General features: G+C 35.4%; 4 protein-coding genes and 1 long non-coding RNA gene across 8 annotated transcripts; 2 read left to right on the forward strand and 3 right to left on the reverse strand.

The window, feature by feature from the left end:
* Nucleotides 1-62: 62 nt before the first annotated feature.
* On the reverse strand, nt 63-5,841 carry LOC124437439. Of its 2 annotated transcripts, none has more exons than XR_006945684.1 (2): nt 5,812-5,841; nt 63-248 (listed from the first exon to the last, which is right to left on the reverse strand). XR_006945684.1 is itself a non-coding variant. In XM_046987416.1 (2 exons), the coding sequence occupies exons 1-2, from the start codon at nt 5,063-5,065 to the stop codon at nt 117-119; spliced, it is 531 nt and encodes a 176-aa protein (XP_046843372.1). In that variant the 5' UTR covers nt 5,066-5,384; the 3' UTR covers nt 63-116. The 2 variants fall into 2 exon arrangements, 1 of the variants encoding a protein (XP_046843372.1); XM_046987416.1 differs by lacking the exon at nt 5,812-5,841 and adding an exon at nt 4,667-5,384.
* LOC124437432 lies at nt 5,618-13,983 on the forward strand. 2 transcript variants are annotated; one of them, XM_046987410.1, is made up of 12 exons: nt 5,618-6,250; nt 6,342-6,489; nt 10,345-10,466; nt 10,540-10,751; nt 10,875-11,064; nt 11,135-11,235; nt 11,294-11,366; nt 11,433-11,663; nt 11,760-11,801; nt 11,890-12,024; nt 12,153-12,366; nt 13,011-13,454. In XM_046987410.1, exons 1-12 carry the CDS (start codon nt 6,173-6,175, stop codon nt 13,040-13,042), a joined length of 1,578 nt encoding a protein of 525 aa, XP_046843366.1. In that variant the 5' UTR covers nt 5,618-6,172; the 3' UTR covers nt 13,043-13,454. The 2 variants fall into 2 exon arrangements, with proteins under 2 accessions (XP_046843366.1, XP_046843365.1); XM_046987409.1 differs by having other exon boundaries at nt 5,634-6,250; nt 13,297-13,983.
* LOC124437435 lies at nt 7,083-9,062 on the forward strand. Its single transcript, XM_046987413.1, has 4 exons — nt 7,083-7,415; nt 7,512-7,874; nt 7,973-8,094; nt 8,211-9,062. Exons 2-4 carry the CDS (start codon nt 7,832-7,834, stop codon nt 8,979-8,981), a joined length of 936 nt encoding a protein of 311 aa, XP_046843369.1. The 5' UTR covers nt 7,083-7,415; nt 7,512-7,831; the 3' UTR covers nt 8,982-9,062.
* Nucleotides 8,895-9,906, reverse strand: LOC124437440. Of its 2 annotated transcripts, none has more exons than XM_046987418.1 (4): nt 9,881-9,906; nt 9,437-9,503; nt 9,295-9,366; nt 8,895-9,179 (listed from the first exon to the last, which is right to left on the reverse strand). In XM_046987418.1, exons 1-4 carry the CDS (start codon nt 9,889-9,891, stop codon nt 9,048-9,050), a joined length of 282 nt encoding a protein of 93 aa, XP_046843374.1. In that variant the 5' UTR covers nt 9,892-9,906; the 3' UTR covers nt 8,895-9,047. The 2 variants fall into 2 exon arrangements, with proteins under 2 accessions (XP_046843374.1, XP_046843373.1); XM_046987417.1 differs by lacking the exon at nt 9,881-9,906 and adding an exon at nt 9,585-9,724.
* Nucleotides 13,984-15,116: 1,133 nt separating the features above from the next.
* LOC124437443 lies at nt 15,117-16,074 on the reverse strand. Its single transcript, XR_006945687.1, has 2 exons — nt 15,819-16,074; nt 15,117-15,389 (listed from the first exon to the last, which is right to left on the reverse strand). It is a non-coding gene; the product is annotated as an uncharacterized LOC124437443 (long non-coding RNA).
* Nucleotides 16,075-16,372: the final 298 nt, after the last annotated feature.

Consider the following 16,372-nt stretch of genomic DNA (forward strand, 5'->3'; position numbering starts at 1 on the left):
TGTAAAAAATGACAATTATTTTGACTCAACTAAAATCCACATCTACCTGAAATTGGTTTATGCTTTCAAAAGCTGGGACTTGAGGATGGTGGTCAATGTTTCATCATCACTTCTCATCACATCAATCTTTGGTAACGAAGGTAGGTGATGTCCAAGGTCACATTTAAATCCCAGTCAGCTACATTTTGATCTCTCTTTTTAAGGTTGGTGATCTCGTTGATGCTTGTTGGAACGTCGAAGATTGTGTCCTGGTGTAGAATGAAATCTGCGCTCAATTGATTTTTAAATAGCTAAGTAAAGATTAATATTTTGTTATTGTTACAATTTTCATTCACCCATAATTGAGGTTAATTGATGGAATAAAACTATACGTGTGCGTCAAAATAAAACTATACGTATGTGTCAAAATAAAACTATACGTGTGTGTCAAAATAAAACTATACGTGTGTGTCAAAATAAAACTATACGTGTGTGTCAAAATAAAACTATACGTGTGTGTCAAAATAAAACTATACGTGTGTCAAAATAAAACTATACGTGTGTGTCAAAATAAAACTATACGTGTGCGTCAAAATAAAACTATACGTGTGCGTCAAAATAAAACTATACGTATGTCTCAAAATAAAACTATACGTGTGTCAAAATAAAACTATACGTGTGCGTCAAAATAAAACTATACGTGTGCGTCAAAATAAAACTATACGTGTGTGTCAAAATAAAACTACGTGTGTGTCAAAATAAAACTATACGTGTGTGTCAAAATAAAACTATACGTGTGTGTCAAAATAAAGCTATACGTGTGCGTCAAAATAAAACTATACGTGTGCGTCAAAATAAAACTATACGTGTGTGTCAAAATAAAACTATACGTGTGTCAAAATAAAACTATACGTGTGCGTCAAAATAAAACTATACGTGTGTGTCAAAATAAAACTATACGTGTGCGTCAAAATAAAACTATACGTGTGCGTCAAAATAAAACTATACGTGTGCGTCAATAAAACTATACGTGTGTGTCAAAATAAAACTATACGTGTGTCAAAATAAAACTATACGTGTGTGTCAAAATAAAACTATACGTGTGTGTCAAAATAAAACTATACGTGTGTGTCAAAATAAAACTATACGTGTGCGTCAAAATAAAACTATACGTGTGTGTCAAAATAAAACTATACGTGTGTGTCAAAATAAAACTATACGTGTGCGTCAAAATAAAACTATACGTGTGCGTCAAAAAATTCTCACCACGGATAGCAAAACGTTCCTTATAGACTGTGGACCAGACGGTAAAATGTGCTAAGAAAACGATTTTCGCTGCACATCTCTCACAACTAATACTTTCTTACATAATGTTGTGGGGAGTACTGCAAAAGCAAGTTATTAATGTGGTCCCAAGATATAAGTGTGCACAATAAGCACATAAAATGGAAAATTAAACGAGACTTACCTGAAGTCAAAGTTTGATTAAAATTCTATGAGTTACTGTTCAGGAACTAGGACGTCATGTAAGATAGAGCGCGCGATATTAAGATCAGTTTTTAAAAGTTTGCGAACGTCCACATACATATCGGGAGGCAAGTAGTACTTAGTATCATTTGAAAAGAAGTAAGTTAGTAGTTGGGTGGGTGACTTCCTAGTTCCTGAACAGTAAATCATAGAATTTCAATCAAACTTCGACTTCAGGTAAGTCACTGTTCTACGTCACTAGGAAGTCATGTGAGATTTTAAAGCAATGTGGACATGAGCAATAACTAATAACAAAATAATATAATTGAAATTTCACAATTCATGTCTCACAAATAGCTGAAAATATATCATTGCCAAAGTTCTTCGCCTCAATTGGTTTGTTATAAAATGTTTGAAAAGTTTGTTCATTACGCCATGTAGCTGCATTCATAATAGTGTCCATAGAAACATTCAATGCGTTTGCCGCAGAAGTTGATGCAGTTCTAGTACTGTGTGCACTGTAAGGCTCAGTATTTATACCAGCATCCTTTAACACGTATTTTAACCATCTTGAAATTGTCGCTGAAGTGACCGAATGATAAGGTTTTTGAAAGCTCAATAGGAGTTGTCCTGCACCATTTCGTATGGGTGCAGTGGCGTTTTGATAATGGGACAAGTAATTGAATACACATAACCCAGGCTCTGGTGGATAAGCCCGAAATTCTAAAGGAGCAGCATGCTTACCAGCTTTAGATGTTTTAAGCAGTTGGTGCACATGAAAAACTATTCGCTCTTCTTCTCCATATAAGAACTATCCAATGCATGAAGTGTTTGGCATCGCTGACCAGATAATAAAACTAAAAGCATTACTGTTTTTAGTGTTAATGATTTCAAACTAAGATCTTTCAGAGGGTGGTGATTTCAAAGATATTTGAATACCACTGAAACGTCTCAGACCATGGCATATCTAGCAAGAGCTGGTCTTGCAACAAATACACCTTTAACAATCCTAGCAACGAGTGGATGTGTACCAAACGAGATGCCACTTGGTAGCATTAGGATAGTATATAAGGTGCTCCTTGCAGTATAAATACTACTGTAGGATAAACCTTCCTGGTATAATTTTGTAAGAAAATTAACCCCCTCTTCTACAGGATGTGACAGGATCGACATTGTTTGCTTTTCAACATTGTCGCCAACGGTTAAGGTATGTAAAATATTGCTTCTTGGTACCGGTCCGCCAAGACTGCTGGATTTGAGAAGCCTCTGGTGAAATGCCTATATCAGAGAGGAGTTCCCCGATAAAGGGCAAAGTAGTAGCTCCAGTTTTGTATTGAGAGGGTGGATTTGATCCGGATGAGCTGGAAGAGTTAAGGTCATTCTTCCTCAAGGTAAAACAACAGGATGTGCTATTAACATCTGCATTAATGCTGGCCACCAACTTTGTGTTGGCCATTTAGGGACTGAGACTAGTCCTGTCCTTTTATCTTGTACTAACTTTTGTAACACTTGCGAAATTATGCTAAAAGGCGGGAAGGCATAAAATGTATAGTTGGCCCACGATATCGTAAAGGCGTTGACAGATATAGCATACGAGTCAGGTTGGTATGAAACATAGGTTTCACTTGATTAATCAACCTTGACGCAAACAAATCAATGTTTGAAGTTACGTCTAGTTTTGGAATGGCACACGTAAACAGAGTCTTGTTCAACTGCCATTCTGTTTTTCTACGTGATATTCGAGATTCTCGATCCGCAGTGACATTTTGTAATCCTGGAATGTGCGCTGCTGTCAACCAAATATAATACGAAATGCAGCAGCTCCAGATTTGAATGTTAACTTGTAAATAGACCTCGAGTGGCGTGTGCCCATTTGATTAATGCAAGCTACAGCGGTAGTATTATCAATTAATGCCTTAACATGTTGACCTTTTAGTTCTGAAGAAAACGACTCAAGGGCAAACAATACCGCAAGAATTTCCAAATAATTTGTATGATTGGGAGCCTCCAAGGGCGTACAGTTACCCCCAGCACATACACCATTTAGAGAGCAGCCCCACCCTGTCAACGACGCATCTGTTGTTAGGCATATGCTAGGTTCATTGTGAGTAATCTGCCTGTTATACGTGCATATTGATGACTGCCACCATCGTAAATTACGTATGGCCTCTGAAGACAGGGTCATTGTCTTTTCAATATTACCCCGGTTTAAGTTAAGGGCATCGCTTTTATCCATTTCCAGCTAGCGATAATGCAACTGACCGTACATTACGCCCGGGAGACTCGAAGTTAGAGTGCCCAAAACCCGAGAAACATCCCTTATTTTTGGGTTAGAAGCTTGTAGCAGCTCATGACACATGCGTTTTATCTTCTCAGCTCGTTCCGTCGTCACAGATATTCGCATAAGAACTGAGTTGAGTCGGAAACCCAAAAATGTAATTGTGAGAGAACTAAAACTGACTTATCCGGATATACGTAAAACCCCACTTCACTAAATAAACAGATGGTATCTCGAATATTCCGAACACAGGAAACATATGTGTCGGATGTCAGCCAAGTATCATCAATAAATCTAACCGAAATATGCTCTTTTTGACGTAAATTAGAAAAAACAGGTTTCAGGAGTTTTGTAAATTTTCGTAGGCAGATGGCTAGGCCGTTTGGAAAACAGACAAATTTATATAGTTGCCCTCTCCACCAAAATTTGAGGAATTTTTGATATGCTGGGTGAATAAGTACGGAATAGTAAGCATCTTTAAGATCAATGGATGCCATGAAACAATTTGGTTTCATAAGCTTAATAGCTGACCAAACACACTCCATTTTAAAATGGTGATATCTGAAATGCCTGTTTAAGGATTTCAGATAAAGAATCATGCGAAAAGAACCGTCTTTTTTGGGGCAAGTGAAAATTGGAGATACAAATTCCCCTGATTCAGGGTGAGATTTTGCAAAACGCCTTTTTTGCGTAATTTATTAATTTCTAAATCAATACTGTCATTTCAACCTTGGGTAGCTGTATTTGCTTGGTTAAAGCTCTTTGAATCGGAATTGTGTCAAATTCACTTTTTTGTCCGGACACTGTCTCTAAGATTTCCTTATCAGAGGTAAGTGTTTCCCATGCTCTTAAAAAATTTGATATGCTGCAAGCCTGATAGGTCTCCAAGCTTTCATCCAAATACGCTATTAGCGTGGTTACAAAAGAAAAATACTGGTTTACCTGTAAAGTCTTAAAGTTTCTTAAAAATTCAGTGTTTTCTACTTGCGATCGTTCATTATGTCCGATCGTTTCTTCCCGAATTGGTTCTTTTTCGACCGATATGGGGTGTTGCCCTGATGACGGGATAAAAAAGGGCGCCATTGTCATTTCTCTTCTTTGGAATGTTGCTGCCAAGTGGTATGAGAAAAGCTTGTTGTCGCGTTGCCAAAACTTGTTGGATGTGCGAATGTGATTAATTTGGGTTTGCAATTCATCTGCAAACAAATATTTCGTAACGGGAACATGCGAACGGCATAAAGTACTAAATTCTCGATGGAGATTGGGACGTATAGCGTCACGTCGTCGTTGAGACAATTCAAAACTTACATATCCCAGGATCGCTATGATATCAGCGTTCATACGAACACGATTATCGGTATTTAGTTCGCTTCTGTTATTGCGGGCAACCAACAGATCATTGGTGGTTTGTGCTGCTATATGACCGACAGTCGTCAGGGCTGATTGAATGGCACTCAATTGTAAATCACGCCCTCTAGCTGTGCGGTCTAATTTTCCCCAAATTTTGGTGTTTACCTTAGGTACAATAAGGCGATCGCAGGTCTAAGGCCTAAAACATTTAGCCCGTTTTTCCTTCAATTGCTCGTCGCTCAGCTTATTCAGCCAACGCTGGTTGATAATTGAAGCGAGTTTCTCGTTGACAATTGGTGAAATTTTGTCACTTTCGTCCAGAGTCTGCGAAATCTCTTCCAGCAACGGGTCAACTGCTAGTTATTCTGCTTCAGAATTGCGCTTGGTCGAAGGTTCTTCGTTTTGTGCCAACAAGATTTCACAATCAGCGTCATATACTGGTTCAGGGATTAAAGCACTTGCTTTCTTCTTAAGAATAGACTCTACTGAAAAGGATACTGACGTTTGCTGCATTAACCTGAGTGATTCACTCATTGCAGTCATTGCTTCACTTATCCTATAAAGGGCGGTTGCTTTTTGTAACTGATTGCTGTGAAATCTACGCTCGAACTGATCTTAATATTGCGCGCCTTCGTGACGTAGAACAGTGATGAATTAGACTTTACGTTTTATTCGTGATGACGTCTTCTATGGATATGAAAACCAAAAAATTGGCCAATATAAAAATTTCTCAATACCATTTGATAGATGGTCGTAGATCAGAACGTCTTCTTGCAGTCCGGAAAAGATAAAATTGAAAACTTACAATGTTTTGTGGTTCAGTTTGCGTGATCTGATTTTAATATTAACAACAGATGGTTTTAGTTATAGTAATCTCATTTAAAACTAATCAACTGTAACACTATATGATCATATTATTTACCGACTTTACAGTCTTCACTACAACATAGATCACGTTTCAGTAAACGTCTATTTAAACTCTATGCGTCGAGGTTCAAAATAAAAACTAAGAGAAATTTTTCAAGAAAAACGCATATATTATTACGGACGTTTTGCCATAAAGATTCTCTAACAACGACCAGCAAGAATTTCCATATTATGAATTCTATAAATCGTTTGGTTCTTTACATTTTGACCTTATTTAGCGTCATTATAATTCCAATGTCCGTAAGTGTGGTAAGTAATTTAGCTACAAAAGAAGTAAACTTTAGGTATTTCTTTAGAAAAACAACGAAATAAATTTTATGTTTTATACTGACATCTTTAGAGCGTCGTGAATGTCGATGACTATGACCCAGGCTCCTGTAATCAAACTAAAGCATTTCAAGTGTATTCTGTAAAAGACAGAAACGATGAAACAAAACTGTGGATTTGCAGTAAAGAAAATGGAAAATACTTATGGAAGCCTTTGGATGGTTGGTTTTAACATAAAAAGAACCGGAAGTTGATAGATAAATATGGAGATGACATGAAAAAGAATGTTTTAAATGATTCTTTGACCTTTTCAGAAATCAGATGCCGTAATATGATACTAATAGACCACTTTGGCGGTTTTATTTGAATAAAACACGTGCTCGCTAAGTGAAAAACTCGACAAACATGGCGGAAAGTCATAACAATACTAAGTCATAACAATGACTAATTTGCTATATGAAATAGAAATATTTTTCGCTCTCTTGCAAATGTAGCGGCGAATCAAACTTAGTCATAGTTGTTGTGCGTCAACAGATAAACGATGTGAGTAAGCACAGCAACTCGTTACAAGCTAACCACACAAGCCCAACCACAAAGCATGAAAGCACTATAACGCGCTTAGAAAGAACTAAGTCATCCCATTATTACGTGCAGGATATGACGGAGAACACTCCCTTTAGTTACTATATAAATGCACGACAAAATATAGAATAGGACAAGATATAGAATAGGACAAGATATAGAATAGGACAAAATATAGAATAGGACAAGAGATTAATAGAGCATAGCAAAATTCAATGTAAACTCGTATGATTAAATATAATGCAATAATAATAACGATACGTGGCGGAGTAATTTTATAACAATGGTTACGACGAAGAGGTGCGCTTGGGGAACCTGCAAAAGCGATTCGCGGTATCCTGATCGTTTAAAACGAGACGCAAGTAGAAGCAAAGTATTTTTTTTACATTTTCCTGGGGAGAAATACCATAGCAACAAGCGAGAGCGCTGGATTCGTGCGTGTCATCGAGGTGACAGATTTGTGTGTACGAAAGACAGTTATATTTGCAGTCTTCATTTTGTGGGAGAAAATGGTCCTACTGTAGATAACCCAGACCCTATTTCAGCGATACAAAGTATTGAGAATGTAAGTGTTGACTGCTTTTTTGTCATAAATGTGTGAATTATACGAAAGCTTGCTGAACGTTTTATAAGCTTATACATTCATTTTAAATTCATATAGAGAAGAAAACTAACGGGAAAATGAAAAAAAACAATGACGAGGGTATATAATCCGCCACCAAAACGAGCGTCAATCTACAAAAACGATGCAGCAGAGGCTCTTCTTTGCTTGAGCGAAAGGGAACACGCTAAAAGAGACGTAGCTGACACCTCCTATCCTTATGTGAGAATAGTACAACATCCCGTGATATCCAAGAGGACCAAGACGAACTTCTTGTTTTAAAGAAAAAAGATGCTGCTGTTCAAACCAACCTAACTCATGAACATCTTAAAACTTATGCGACTGAGTCATTGGTTAACACCAGCAATATACAGAAATGCATGTTTTTAGAAAATGTGGTTAATGATTCAGCCCATTATACAGGTATAAAATTTCATTTTTTACTTTGTTGATTATAACTAAAAAAGCTAGTGGAAATAATAAAGGACTTTGTGAGCTACTCTGAATTTATTTATCTGTAGGCCTACCAGGTGAAATGTTGAAAATACTTTTTGAGTTCGTGAAAGCAAAGGCTTCCAGGCTTATCAAATGGAAAGTGAAGAAAACAGCAAAATATAAACAAGAAAAAAAGAGCAGTGCTAGGGTACAGTAATATATAATCATACATATTGCTCAAGTAAATACTCAAGTTAATAGTTGTGTAATGCAGTTAATAGCTACCTATGTGTAATGAATGATAAGCACTTAATCATTTTATAGATCCACAAAACTTCTACATGGGCTAAACTTTCAGTTTATGAGCAATTTATATTCACATTGGTCAGGATCAAAAGATTCCCTAGTCTCAAGATGTTATGTGATTTATTTGGAATGTCAGAAACTGTTGGTAGCAGCATATTTTTGACATGGGTGAAGTTTCTTGAGAAGGAATTAAAGTTATTTATTCCATTTACCACTTTGAAAGACATGGAAGGAATAACCCGGCCTAAAGTTTACGAATCTAATCCATGTCTTCGTGCAATAATTGATTGCACAGAATTCTATATACAAAAACCTTCTCTTCCTTCAAGTCAATGTCGGACACATAGTAACTACAAAGGCAGAAATACCTTCAAACTATTTATTTCCATGTCACCGCTTCTACATATCAACTATATCTCTACATTGTTCAGTGGTTGCATAAGCGACAAGGAAATCATCAAGAGATGTGGATTTTTGGAAGAGTTAGCTGCAGGGGATGAAGTCATGGCTGACAAAGGATTTAATATCCAGGATTTACTTGCCCTTCAACATGTCCGTTTAATTTCACCTTCAATTATGCATAAAGGTAATGTTGGCACTGGTGCAACAACAATGACAAGGAGAGTAGCTACAAAGAGGATTCACATTGAAAGAATTATTCAACGACTGAAGTCATTTAGTATATTACAAGGTGTAGTCCCATTAACAATGAAATCATATATTGATTCTGTTGTGTCTATCTGTGCAGCATTGGTTAATTTGCAACCACAGATTATTGCATCACCTTAAAAACATTGTATATAGAAGCTTTAAAAAATATACAATAAAATATTCCTTTGTGTTAATAAACTTAGATCAATGCAGAGTAAACAATGTGTGCAAAGTTCTGTGCCATTTATTTCTTTCCATTGTTGCATCCTTGTTACTGAACCGTTTATGTTCCATGAGAATGAAATCATTGGGACATTTCTCATATTTTTCAATATCCTAAAAAATGTTGTGAGATTGAAAAAGTAAGCACTCTTCCCTATGTTATTGCATTGAGTACATCTTTCCTATTATTAGGCTCTAACTTGAAGAAACATGTAGTTTCCATAATTACCTTCAAAAAGTATTTAATAAAAAGTGATACAAAAACAGCACAGAGGTTTGAAGAGATTTCCTGCTGTGGGACTTACCAAATAATGCATATAGCAAGATTTATTTGCACAATATATTTTATTGGTGGTATGATAAGAACTCACTTTTAACATATGATGAGAACGATGCTTTCTTTTGATGCTGTGCTTTTGAAAGGTGTAGTCCAAATATCTTCAGAATGAAAAGTAAAAATTCTTATCCAACAGTAACATAGCAATGAGAGTAGGCATAGTGCAATGGAAAAACAATTACTGTGAAATATATTCAAATGTAGATTTCTTGTCTTCTTTATCCCAAGTTAAAGAGTCCAGAACAAGAATATGCCTAAATATGAAATTGGTTACTATTGTAACATTACATGCTTTAAAGGAACACATGCAATATAGCAAATGTTGCTTTTCCTACCATGGTGAAATGATGGCCAAAAACCAGTGTAGGCTAAAATAATGGAATACGGCCTCAGATAACTACTTACGGTTATACCTCTACTCTGCAAGTAACTTTTTAATTCTGGCAGTTTCATAGCTTTGAATTTATCTTCACGTAACCTTTCTTCCATTTTAGCGCTTATATTTTGTCCTATTCTATATTTTGTCCTATTCTATATCTTGTCCTATTCTATATTTTGTCGTGCATTTATATAGTAACTAAAGGGAGTGTTCTCCGTCATATCCTGCACGTAATAGTGGGATGACTTAGTTCTTTCTAAGCGCGTTATAGTGCTTTCATGCTTTGTGGTCGGGCTTGTGTGGTTAGCTTGTAACGAGTTGCTGTGCTTACTCACATCGTATATCTGTTGACGCACAACAACTATGACTAAGTTTGATTCGCCGCTACATTTGCAAGAGAGCGAAAAATATTTCTATTTCATATAGCAAATTAGTCATTGTTATGACTTTCCGCCATGTTTGTCCGAGTTTTTCACTTAGCGAGCACGTGTTTTTATTCAAATCTAACCGCCAAAGTGGTCTATTTAACTTTATGTATTCCTTCTATTTATTTAAATCACAAGGAAAGGCGTTTGTTGGTGAATATTTAAATCCAGGCTACGATTGCGCAGATATTTTAAATCGAGAAGAAGATGTTCAAGATGGATATTATTGGATAGATTTCGGAGGCAGTAACAAACGAAAGGTAAATGTGGGATCATCAAAATATGATGGCGTCATATTTGTTATGATTTGAATAATATGCGTCTTTATTTAAGGTATGGTGTGACATGAAGACAGATGGTGGTGGATTTACGCTCGTTGCAAGAAAATATGATGCTGTCACGTGGGACATACCGTCAATAGATAAGCCCGTTCATCCATTTAGCAAAGGCAAATATTGGACAAGTCAACTAGGAGACGCTCCCATATTGGATTTTAGAATACAGTTGTCTACAAGTGACTCGTTTGATGATACAAAATCTCATTGGTAGAGTAAAAATTTAAAAACTGTTCAAATCTAATTAAATGGTATTTCCATATTTTTTTCAATTCAAGTACAAGTGATGTTATGTAGACATAAAACTTCATCAAAGAATAATGTTTTTGCCAGGTTTTACAGACTGCGACAAACCAGGAAACTGAAAAACTTAATGATTACTGATCGTGGTTGCAGTCATCAAATGCCAGGAATTGGAGACATAGCTTACGTTAAAGATTTAATAACAGAAAAGATAACAACAAGATCTTTTAAGTGTTCAGTGTTTGGACCCAACACTGGCTCTCACATTAAAGTTGGATGGGTAAAAAAATTATCATTCAATTTTTTGAAAAAAGTTTAAACAACAGCAGGTTTTTGTTCATTTTTTATAGTCGATGATGAATGAATGCCTAAAGAAACCTTGCAGTGGTTCAGGATATTTACATCTAAAAGGTCAAAAACCAATCAAGTTTCAATTTAATGCAGCTTTTAGGTTAGCGTCTGTATCTTTTTATCGTTAAGGTATAAAACTAAAATCAAACTTTAAACAGTTACAGTGCGTCAAATTCAAGATCAGGAGTATTTCATAATTCCACAGCTTATCTTGGATGTTATGACGGAACAGTAAGTGACAGTAAATGGTAATATTAAATTGAAATAAATCTGTCATTTTTGTATGTTTTACATCAGTGTTGTGGATGTTTTGGTCCACCGGGAGGAACAGATAATTACTGTGGTACAAAATGTGACGCCATCAATGGTGGATCGATAATCAACAGTAAAAATATCTATACCTGGATCTGGGTGAGATCCAATCTTCCCAAACGACTGTGGAACAAATGTATGGAGTATCAAAGTGAAGATGAATTTGGTCAGATGCAATGGTACATCTTAAAAGGAGATTCTGCAGCTCCTAAGAAGGTGACACTGTTATACGGTTGTAGTTAAATCAAAGAGCGTTTGAGAATTAAGTTTATTGTAAATAAAGATGAATGGTTATTTTGTTGATTGTTTTAGGGAAGATGTCAGCAAGAAAACAAACTACGTTTAAACAGTGGGGTAAGAATGTAAACATATAGACAAAAGAACAACGAATAATAAAAATACTGAAGAAAATAATATATAAACGTGTTTGCTTTATTTTAAGGTTGTTGTTGTCCCTGACAACAAAACTGAACAGAAAGTTCCTAAAATACCGGGATTACTGGAATATCGTCTGGATGAAAAGAAACTTTATGTAAGATCAAACAAAACATGGAACATACTTTCACAGGAAATGGAGGTAAATATGCAGTAGTTATAACAGTTTGAGAATTCTATAATTTGATATCACACCAGCCTAGTTTTGCAAAAAAAAACAAGTCAATGATGTTAGACTTCACTTATAAACTTTTATTTCTTTACTGCAAGGTCAACAAAAAATTGGAAGCAAAATTTAATAAACTGATGAAAAAAATTGAGGCAACAGACGCTGAGTGGAAACGTAAAATGAATTTGAGCAATGAAAAGCTGCAAAATGATTTCAAAATAATTTCTGCTGAACTGAAAAAGATTAAAAATGAAAATGCAAAATTGAAGACAAAATTGGTTTTCTCTAAACCAAACTACAACAAAATCAATTTAGGTAAGTTTTGGTGGTTTTAGTCATATTTTCAGTCATTAATTCATGAACGTTTTATTTTTCATTGTGGTGTACTAGTATCGATGATTGGGGAGCCAGTATTCATATATACGTGTTGTAATAAAAACAACCGATTTCAAAGAAACTTAATACGGCAGAACATAAATATCTTATCATACCCCCTCCCATTATCGAGCTAGCTAGGTCACTGCAAAATAGCTACATTAAAGATACATAAAGATTAACGAAGTAAATGGAGTGAATGATTCAAACCCAGGAGTCCTTTTGCGTGTTCGTTTCGCTAGATGTAGATCGTCCATGTTACTTCAGTCTTGGCGGACGTTTTGACATCCCTAGCAGTAGTCATTTTTTATGTCAATTGCCGAGGAAATGAGAGATTTTGGCGTGTTTGTTGTCTACAAAAGCATGCAAATGACGAAATAAACAGTGTGTGAAAATTAAAGTTGGGAAAAGTAGTTGGGAATAGCCGTCTCTTTGAACTATAGAAAATTAAAGTTTTAACTTGAATTCAATTTAACACCAAGGCGTACGTGCTATGTACGTGCACCAAAATGTTTGTGAAACTCGTGCACCGCAACAAACAACGCATGCGACAAGATACATACTGAAAGTGTTTATCATTCTAGTAAAAAACAAACGCTGCTGTGAGTATTTTTAAAGTGGTATTGTAGCAGATTTGCAAAAATCATCGAACGAAATGAGAACCAAGTCAACGTTTGAATCACTTCCTAAAGGGTTAATAAGCTTAAAAATAGAATTATGCCATGGTTTTAATAGCATTCATCCATATTGGTATGTTGAGCAAACGATTTTTTATCAGTGGATTAAACTTGCAGATGGATAGTAGCAAAAACAGTAGCAGATTTTAATACTTAAATGGAACAATTCCTTGGATTCAATTAAAACTTTTAGTATGTGGAGGTCAGTACAAGTGGTTAAAAGAGTCCAACAGAAGATATGACTATACGTCATATGACCGCTACTGTGATTCATCATTGTCTGGTTGGCATAGATTTGGTGGAAGTGCTGGAACCAAAATGTTCACAGGATGTGTAAAGCAAGGTGACAAACGTTGTGGTACAGTTGTTCCGGGACATTTAACAGGAGGTCATGCTGGAGTGAATGATGGGATTGTTGAACGTACTGTTTGTTTTTCTCTTAATAAAAAGTGTTGCTGGTGGAGACGTACTATAAAAGTTCTCAACTGTGGTTCATTTTATGTTTATAAAATTAATGGGACACCAGGTTGCAATATAAGATATTGTTCCACAGGATAGGAAAAGGAAAGTAACCAGAGTTATAAAGAACAATTTACGTAAAAATTAATGATGAAACTTCTCACAATGATTTCATTTCATTACATATTATAAAATATGCAATCCAGTGTATTTGTTCATTGAAAATTAGGAGCAAGTGCGTATTTTTTTGTTAATTGTTTTCAAAGATTGCTTTCAATTATCTTTTCTTGTTGTTCTTAAAATATGAGACGCGACTTCAAGAATTTCTTCTTTACATGCATTCTGTAACATGTAAACATTAAAGTCGATCTAAATGTCTGTAATAAAGCTAGACAGTTATGTCAACTTCATTTCATAAAAATGCTGCACCGTCTAATCTGTTCTTTCAAATTTTTAAGTGATTTTTGACGTTAAGTCACCTTATTACAATTCCACTGTCCTTAGCTAAGTGTGGGAAGACATGTAGCGTAAGTCAAGAGTAAGCAATTAGAAAGTAAAGATATGTAAGGCCTGTTTCAAACAACAACTTTACGTGCACAGAATGCATTAAAGACAAAAGAAAATGAGATGAACGTCCTAATTATCTTTTGTTTTAAATGCGTTCGGGTCATGTAAAGTTCGACATTTTAAGTAGACCTAAGAGTTAAAGGATGAGAAAAATTTGAGGACTTGAACTAACTTTAGATTGAAGAGGTTTTCCCAAAGGGAATAATTTCGCTATGTTATGTCAAAACTAATTTTGACATTTAAGTAAATTAACTTAAACCAAGCAAGCACAAAGAATAGAGTTGTGTCATTTGTGTATGCGTGGAAAGAGATGCTGAAAATTATGACATTCATTCAGATGACATTGTAGTTTGCATATCACAAGGAGCCTGAGAACCGTGTGAAATATTTTGTAGTGGAACTGCGGAATAAGATTTTAATTCAAACTTGAGTAAAATATAAAGGTCGACTATGTATATGTTTAAAATGTGATAACGAAGTCAAAACTTAGCAGTTTTAAAAGCTCTTTCACAATGTTTAAATTATTACATAAATAAGAGTGATTTGCTTGCTGATTGACTCGTCTATACAACAGAAGATGTGGCAAAGATTACTTCAAAATCCATTGAAAACGACTATAAATACAGAAATGCCGATGAAAGTAAGTATGAATGGATTCATGTAATTTGGTCAAGTTTCTATTGTAAGTAACGGAAATATTTCTAAAGTGTTGTAGTTTGTTTTACTCGTCAGTGGATACGACTTACTTAAAGAAACTGTTAAGAAGCTGTGAAAATATTCTCGTAAAAATTGTCAATATACAAGTCACGATGTTAAAGCAACTATTGCAACTTAAGGTTTTGCACATGGATGTTTCGATGCATATGGTAGACGTAGAGGCAGACACAAAAAATGAAAACAAAGGAAGAGAAAAAGGTAAGAAACGGTATACATAAAAAACATGAAAAATAGGCACAAAGGTAACACACAAGGGTAAAAAGGCCGACATAAAGGCATAAACACAAACGTATTCTTCAAGGTAGACATAAAGGTAGACACAACAGCAAATACAAGAGTAGACATAAAAGTGGAGATATATACAAAGGCATGGCACAAAGATTACATTAACCAGTAATATACATTAACCATGTTCTTCTTCAAAAATAATTCTATTATTCCATGATACATGCAGGGTAATGTCAGTAGATATCGAAACTTACTTTGTGAACTTGTCGTATTTTTTCGAAGACTTTCGTGAACTTTTACAAATTGGCTGTTTCTCTGAAACAATACAAGATTGGTCTTGAATATACAAATATATATAATAAAAATTGACATAAGGGAAAAGGAAAATTTTCAGGAGCTTGCTATAAATGATATTGAGACCCTTGCTTAGAGTTCGAATAAAGCAAGTCAAGAGCTTTCTTATGGGGTTGATGGAGAAAATGATATTATTAAAGCTCGAACCACAAACACATATGGCGTCATTTTAAAATGTATCCACAATTCGGTAAAATTGGATATTTCCAACTGAGAAGCTATGTTCCAAGATGCAGTCAAAGTAAAACTTGAGAATGACATAGTTCTCGTTTCCGGTGACCTGGAGCATTGGCATACTTTTTAAATAAAGACAAATGGCAACCATTTGCGTATGTTGTTGCTGTTGTAGAAAATGACGAATATTTTGATTCAACTAAAATCCACATCTACCTGAAATTGGTCTATGCTTTCAAAAGCGGGGCCTTGAGGATGGTGGTCAATATTTCACCATCACTTCTCATCACATCAATCTTTGGTAACGAAGGTAGGTGATGTCGAAGATTATATTCAAAGCCCATTCAGCTACATTTTGATCTCTCTTTTTAAGGTTGGTGATCTCATTGATGCTTGTTGGAACGTCGAAGATTGTGTAGAATGAAATGTGCGCTCAATTGATATTTCTATAGCTAAGTAAAGATTGATATTTTGTTATTGTTACAATTTGCATTCACCCATAATTAAGGTTAATTGATAGAATAAAACTAAACGTGGCGTGTCAAAAAAATCCCACCATGGATAGGAAAACGTCCTTTATAGACTGTGGATCAGACGGTAAAAATGTGCTAAGAAAACGACTTGCGCTGCACATCTCTCACAACTTATACTTTCGTAAAAGAGGTGTTTTTCGTGTTTGCACAGGCTTATGCAAACCTCGAAGACGTTTGTGAGAACTTTTGAGCATGCGTAAACCGCTGATTCGCTGATCTGCTCTCGAATCTCCCAAA

This window comes from Xenia sp. Carnegie-2017, unplaced genomic scaffold (assembly GCF_021976095.1).
Source record: "Xenia sp. Carnegie-2017 unplaced genomic scaffold, XeniaSp_v1 HiC_scaffold_16, whole genome shotgun sequence".
NCBI classification, from domain to species: domain Eukaryota; kingdom Metazoa; phylum Cnidaria; class Anthozoa; order Malacalcyonacea; family Xeniidae; genus Xenia; species Xenia sp. Carnegie-2017.

What these genes read in the sequence shown, in the direction of transcription:
- LOC124437440 (XM_046987417.1), bottom strand. Translation starts at nt 9,709, where the DNA reads ATGTGTTCCTTTAAAGCATGTAATGTTACAATAGTAACCAATTTCATA. An exon ending in GTTCTCATCATATGTTAAAA is followed by an intron (nt 9,367 to 9,436) that starts GTGAGTTCTTAT and finishes ATTATTTGGTAA; the next exon opens with GTCCCACAGCAGGAAATCTC. An exon ending in TTATTAAATACTTTTTGAAG is followed by an intron (nt 9,180 to 9,294) that starts GTAATTATGGAA and finishes AACATTTTTTAG; the next exon opens with GATATTGAAAAATATGAGAA.
- LOC124437435 (XM_046987413.1), top strand. Translation starts at nt 7,832, where the DNA reads ATGTTTTTAGAAAATGTGGTTAATGATTCAGCCCATTATACAG. An exon ending in TGATTCAGCCCATTATACAG is followed by an intron (nt 7,875 to 7,972) that starts GTATAAAATTTC and finishes ATTTATCTGTAG; the next exon opens with GCCTACCAGGTGAAATGTTG. An exon ending in AAAAAAAGAGCAGTGCTAGG is followed by an intron (nt 8,095 to 8,210) that starts GTACAGTAATAT and finishes ATCATTTTATAG; the next exon opens with ATCCACAAAACTTCTACATG.
- LOC124437439 (XM_046987416.1), bottom strand. Translation starts at nt 5,065, where the DNA reads ATGAACGCTGATATCATAGCGATCCTGGGATATGTAAGTTTTGAATTG. An exon ending in GAAACTTTAAGACTTTACAG is followed by an intron (nt 249 to 4,666) that starts GTAAACCAGTAT and finishes ATTCTACACCAG; the next exon opens with GACACAATCTTCGACGTTCC.
- LOC124437432 (XM_046987409.1), top strand. Translation starts at nt 6,173, where the DNA reads ATGAATTCTATAAATCGTTTGGTTCTTTACATTTTGACCTTATTTAGC. An exon ending in CTCACATTAAAGTTGGATGG is followed by an intron (nt 11,065 to 11,134) that starts GTAAAAAAATTA and finishes CATTTTTTATAG; the next exon opens with TCGATGATGAATGAATGCCT. An exon ending in ATTCTGCAGCTCCTAAGAAG is followed by an intron (nt 11,664 to 11,759) that starts GTGACACTGTTA and finishes TGATTGTTTTAG; the next exon opens with GGAAGATGTCAGCAAGAAAA.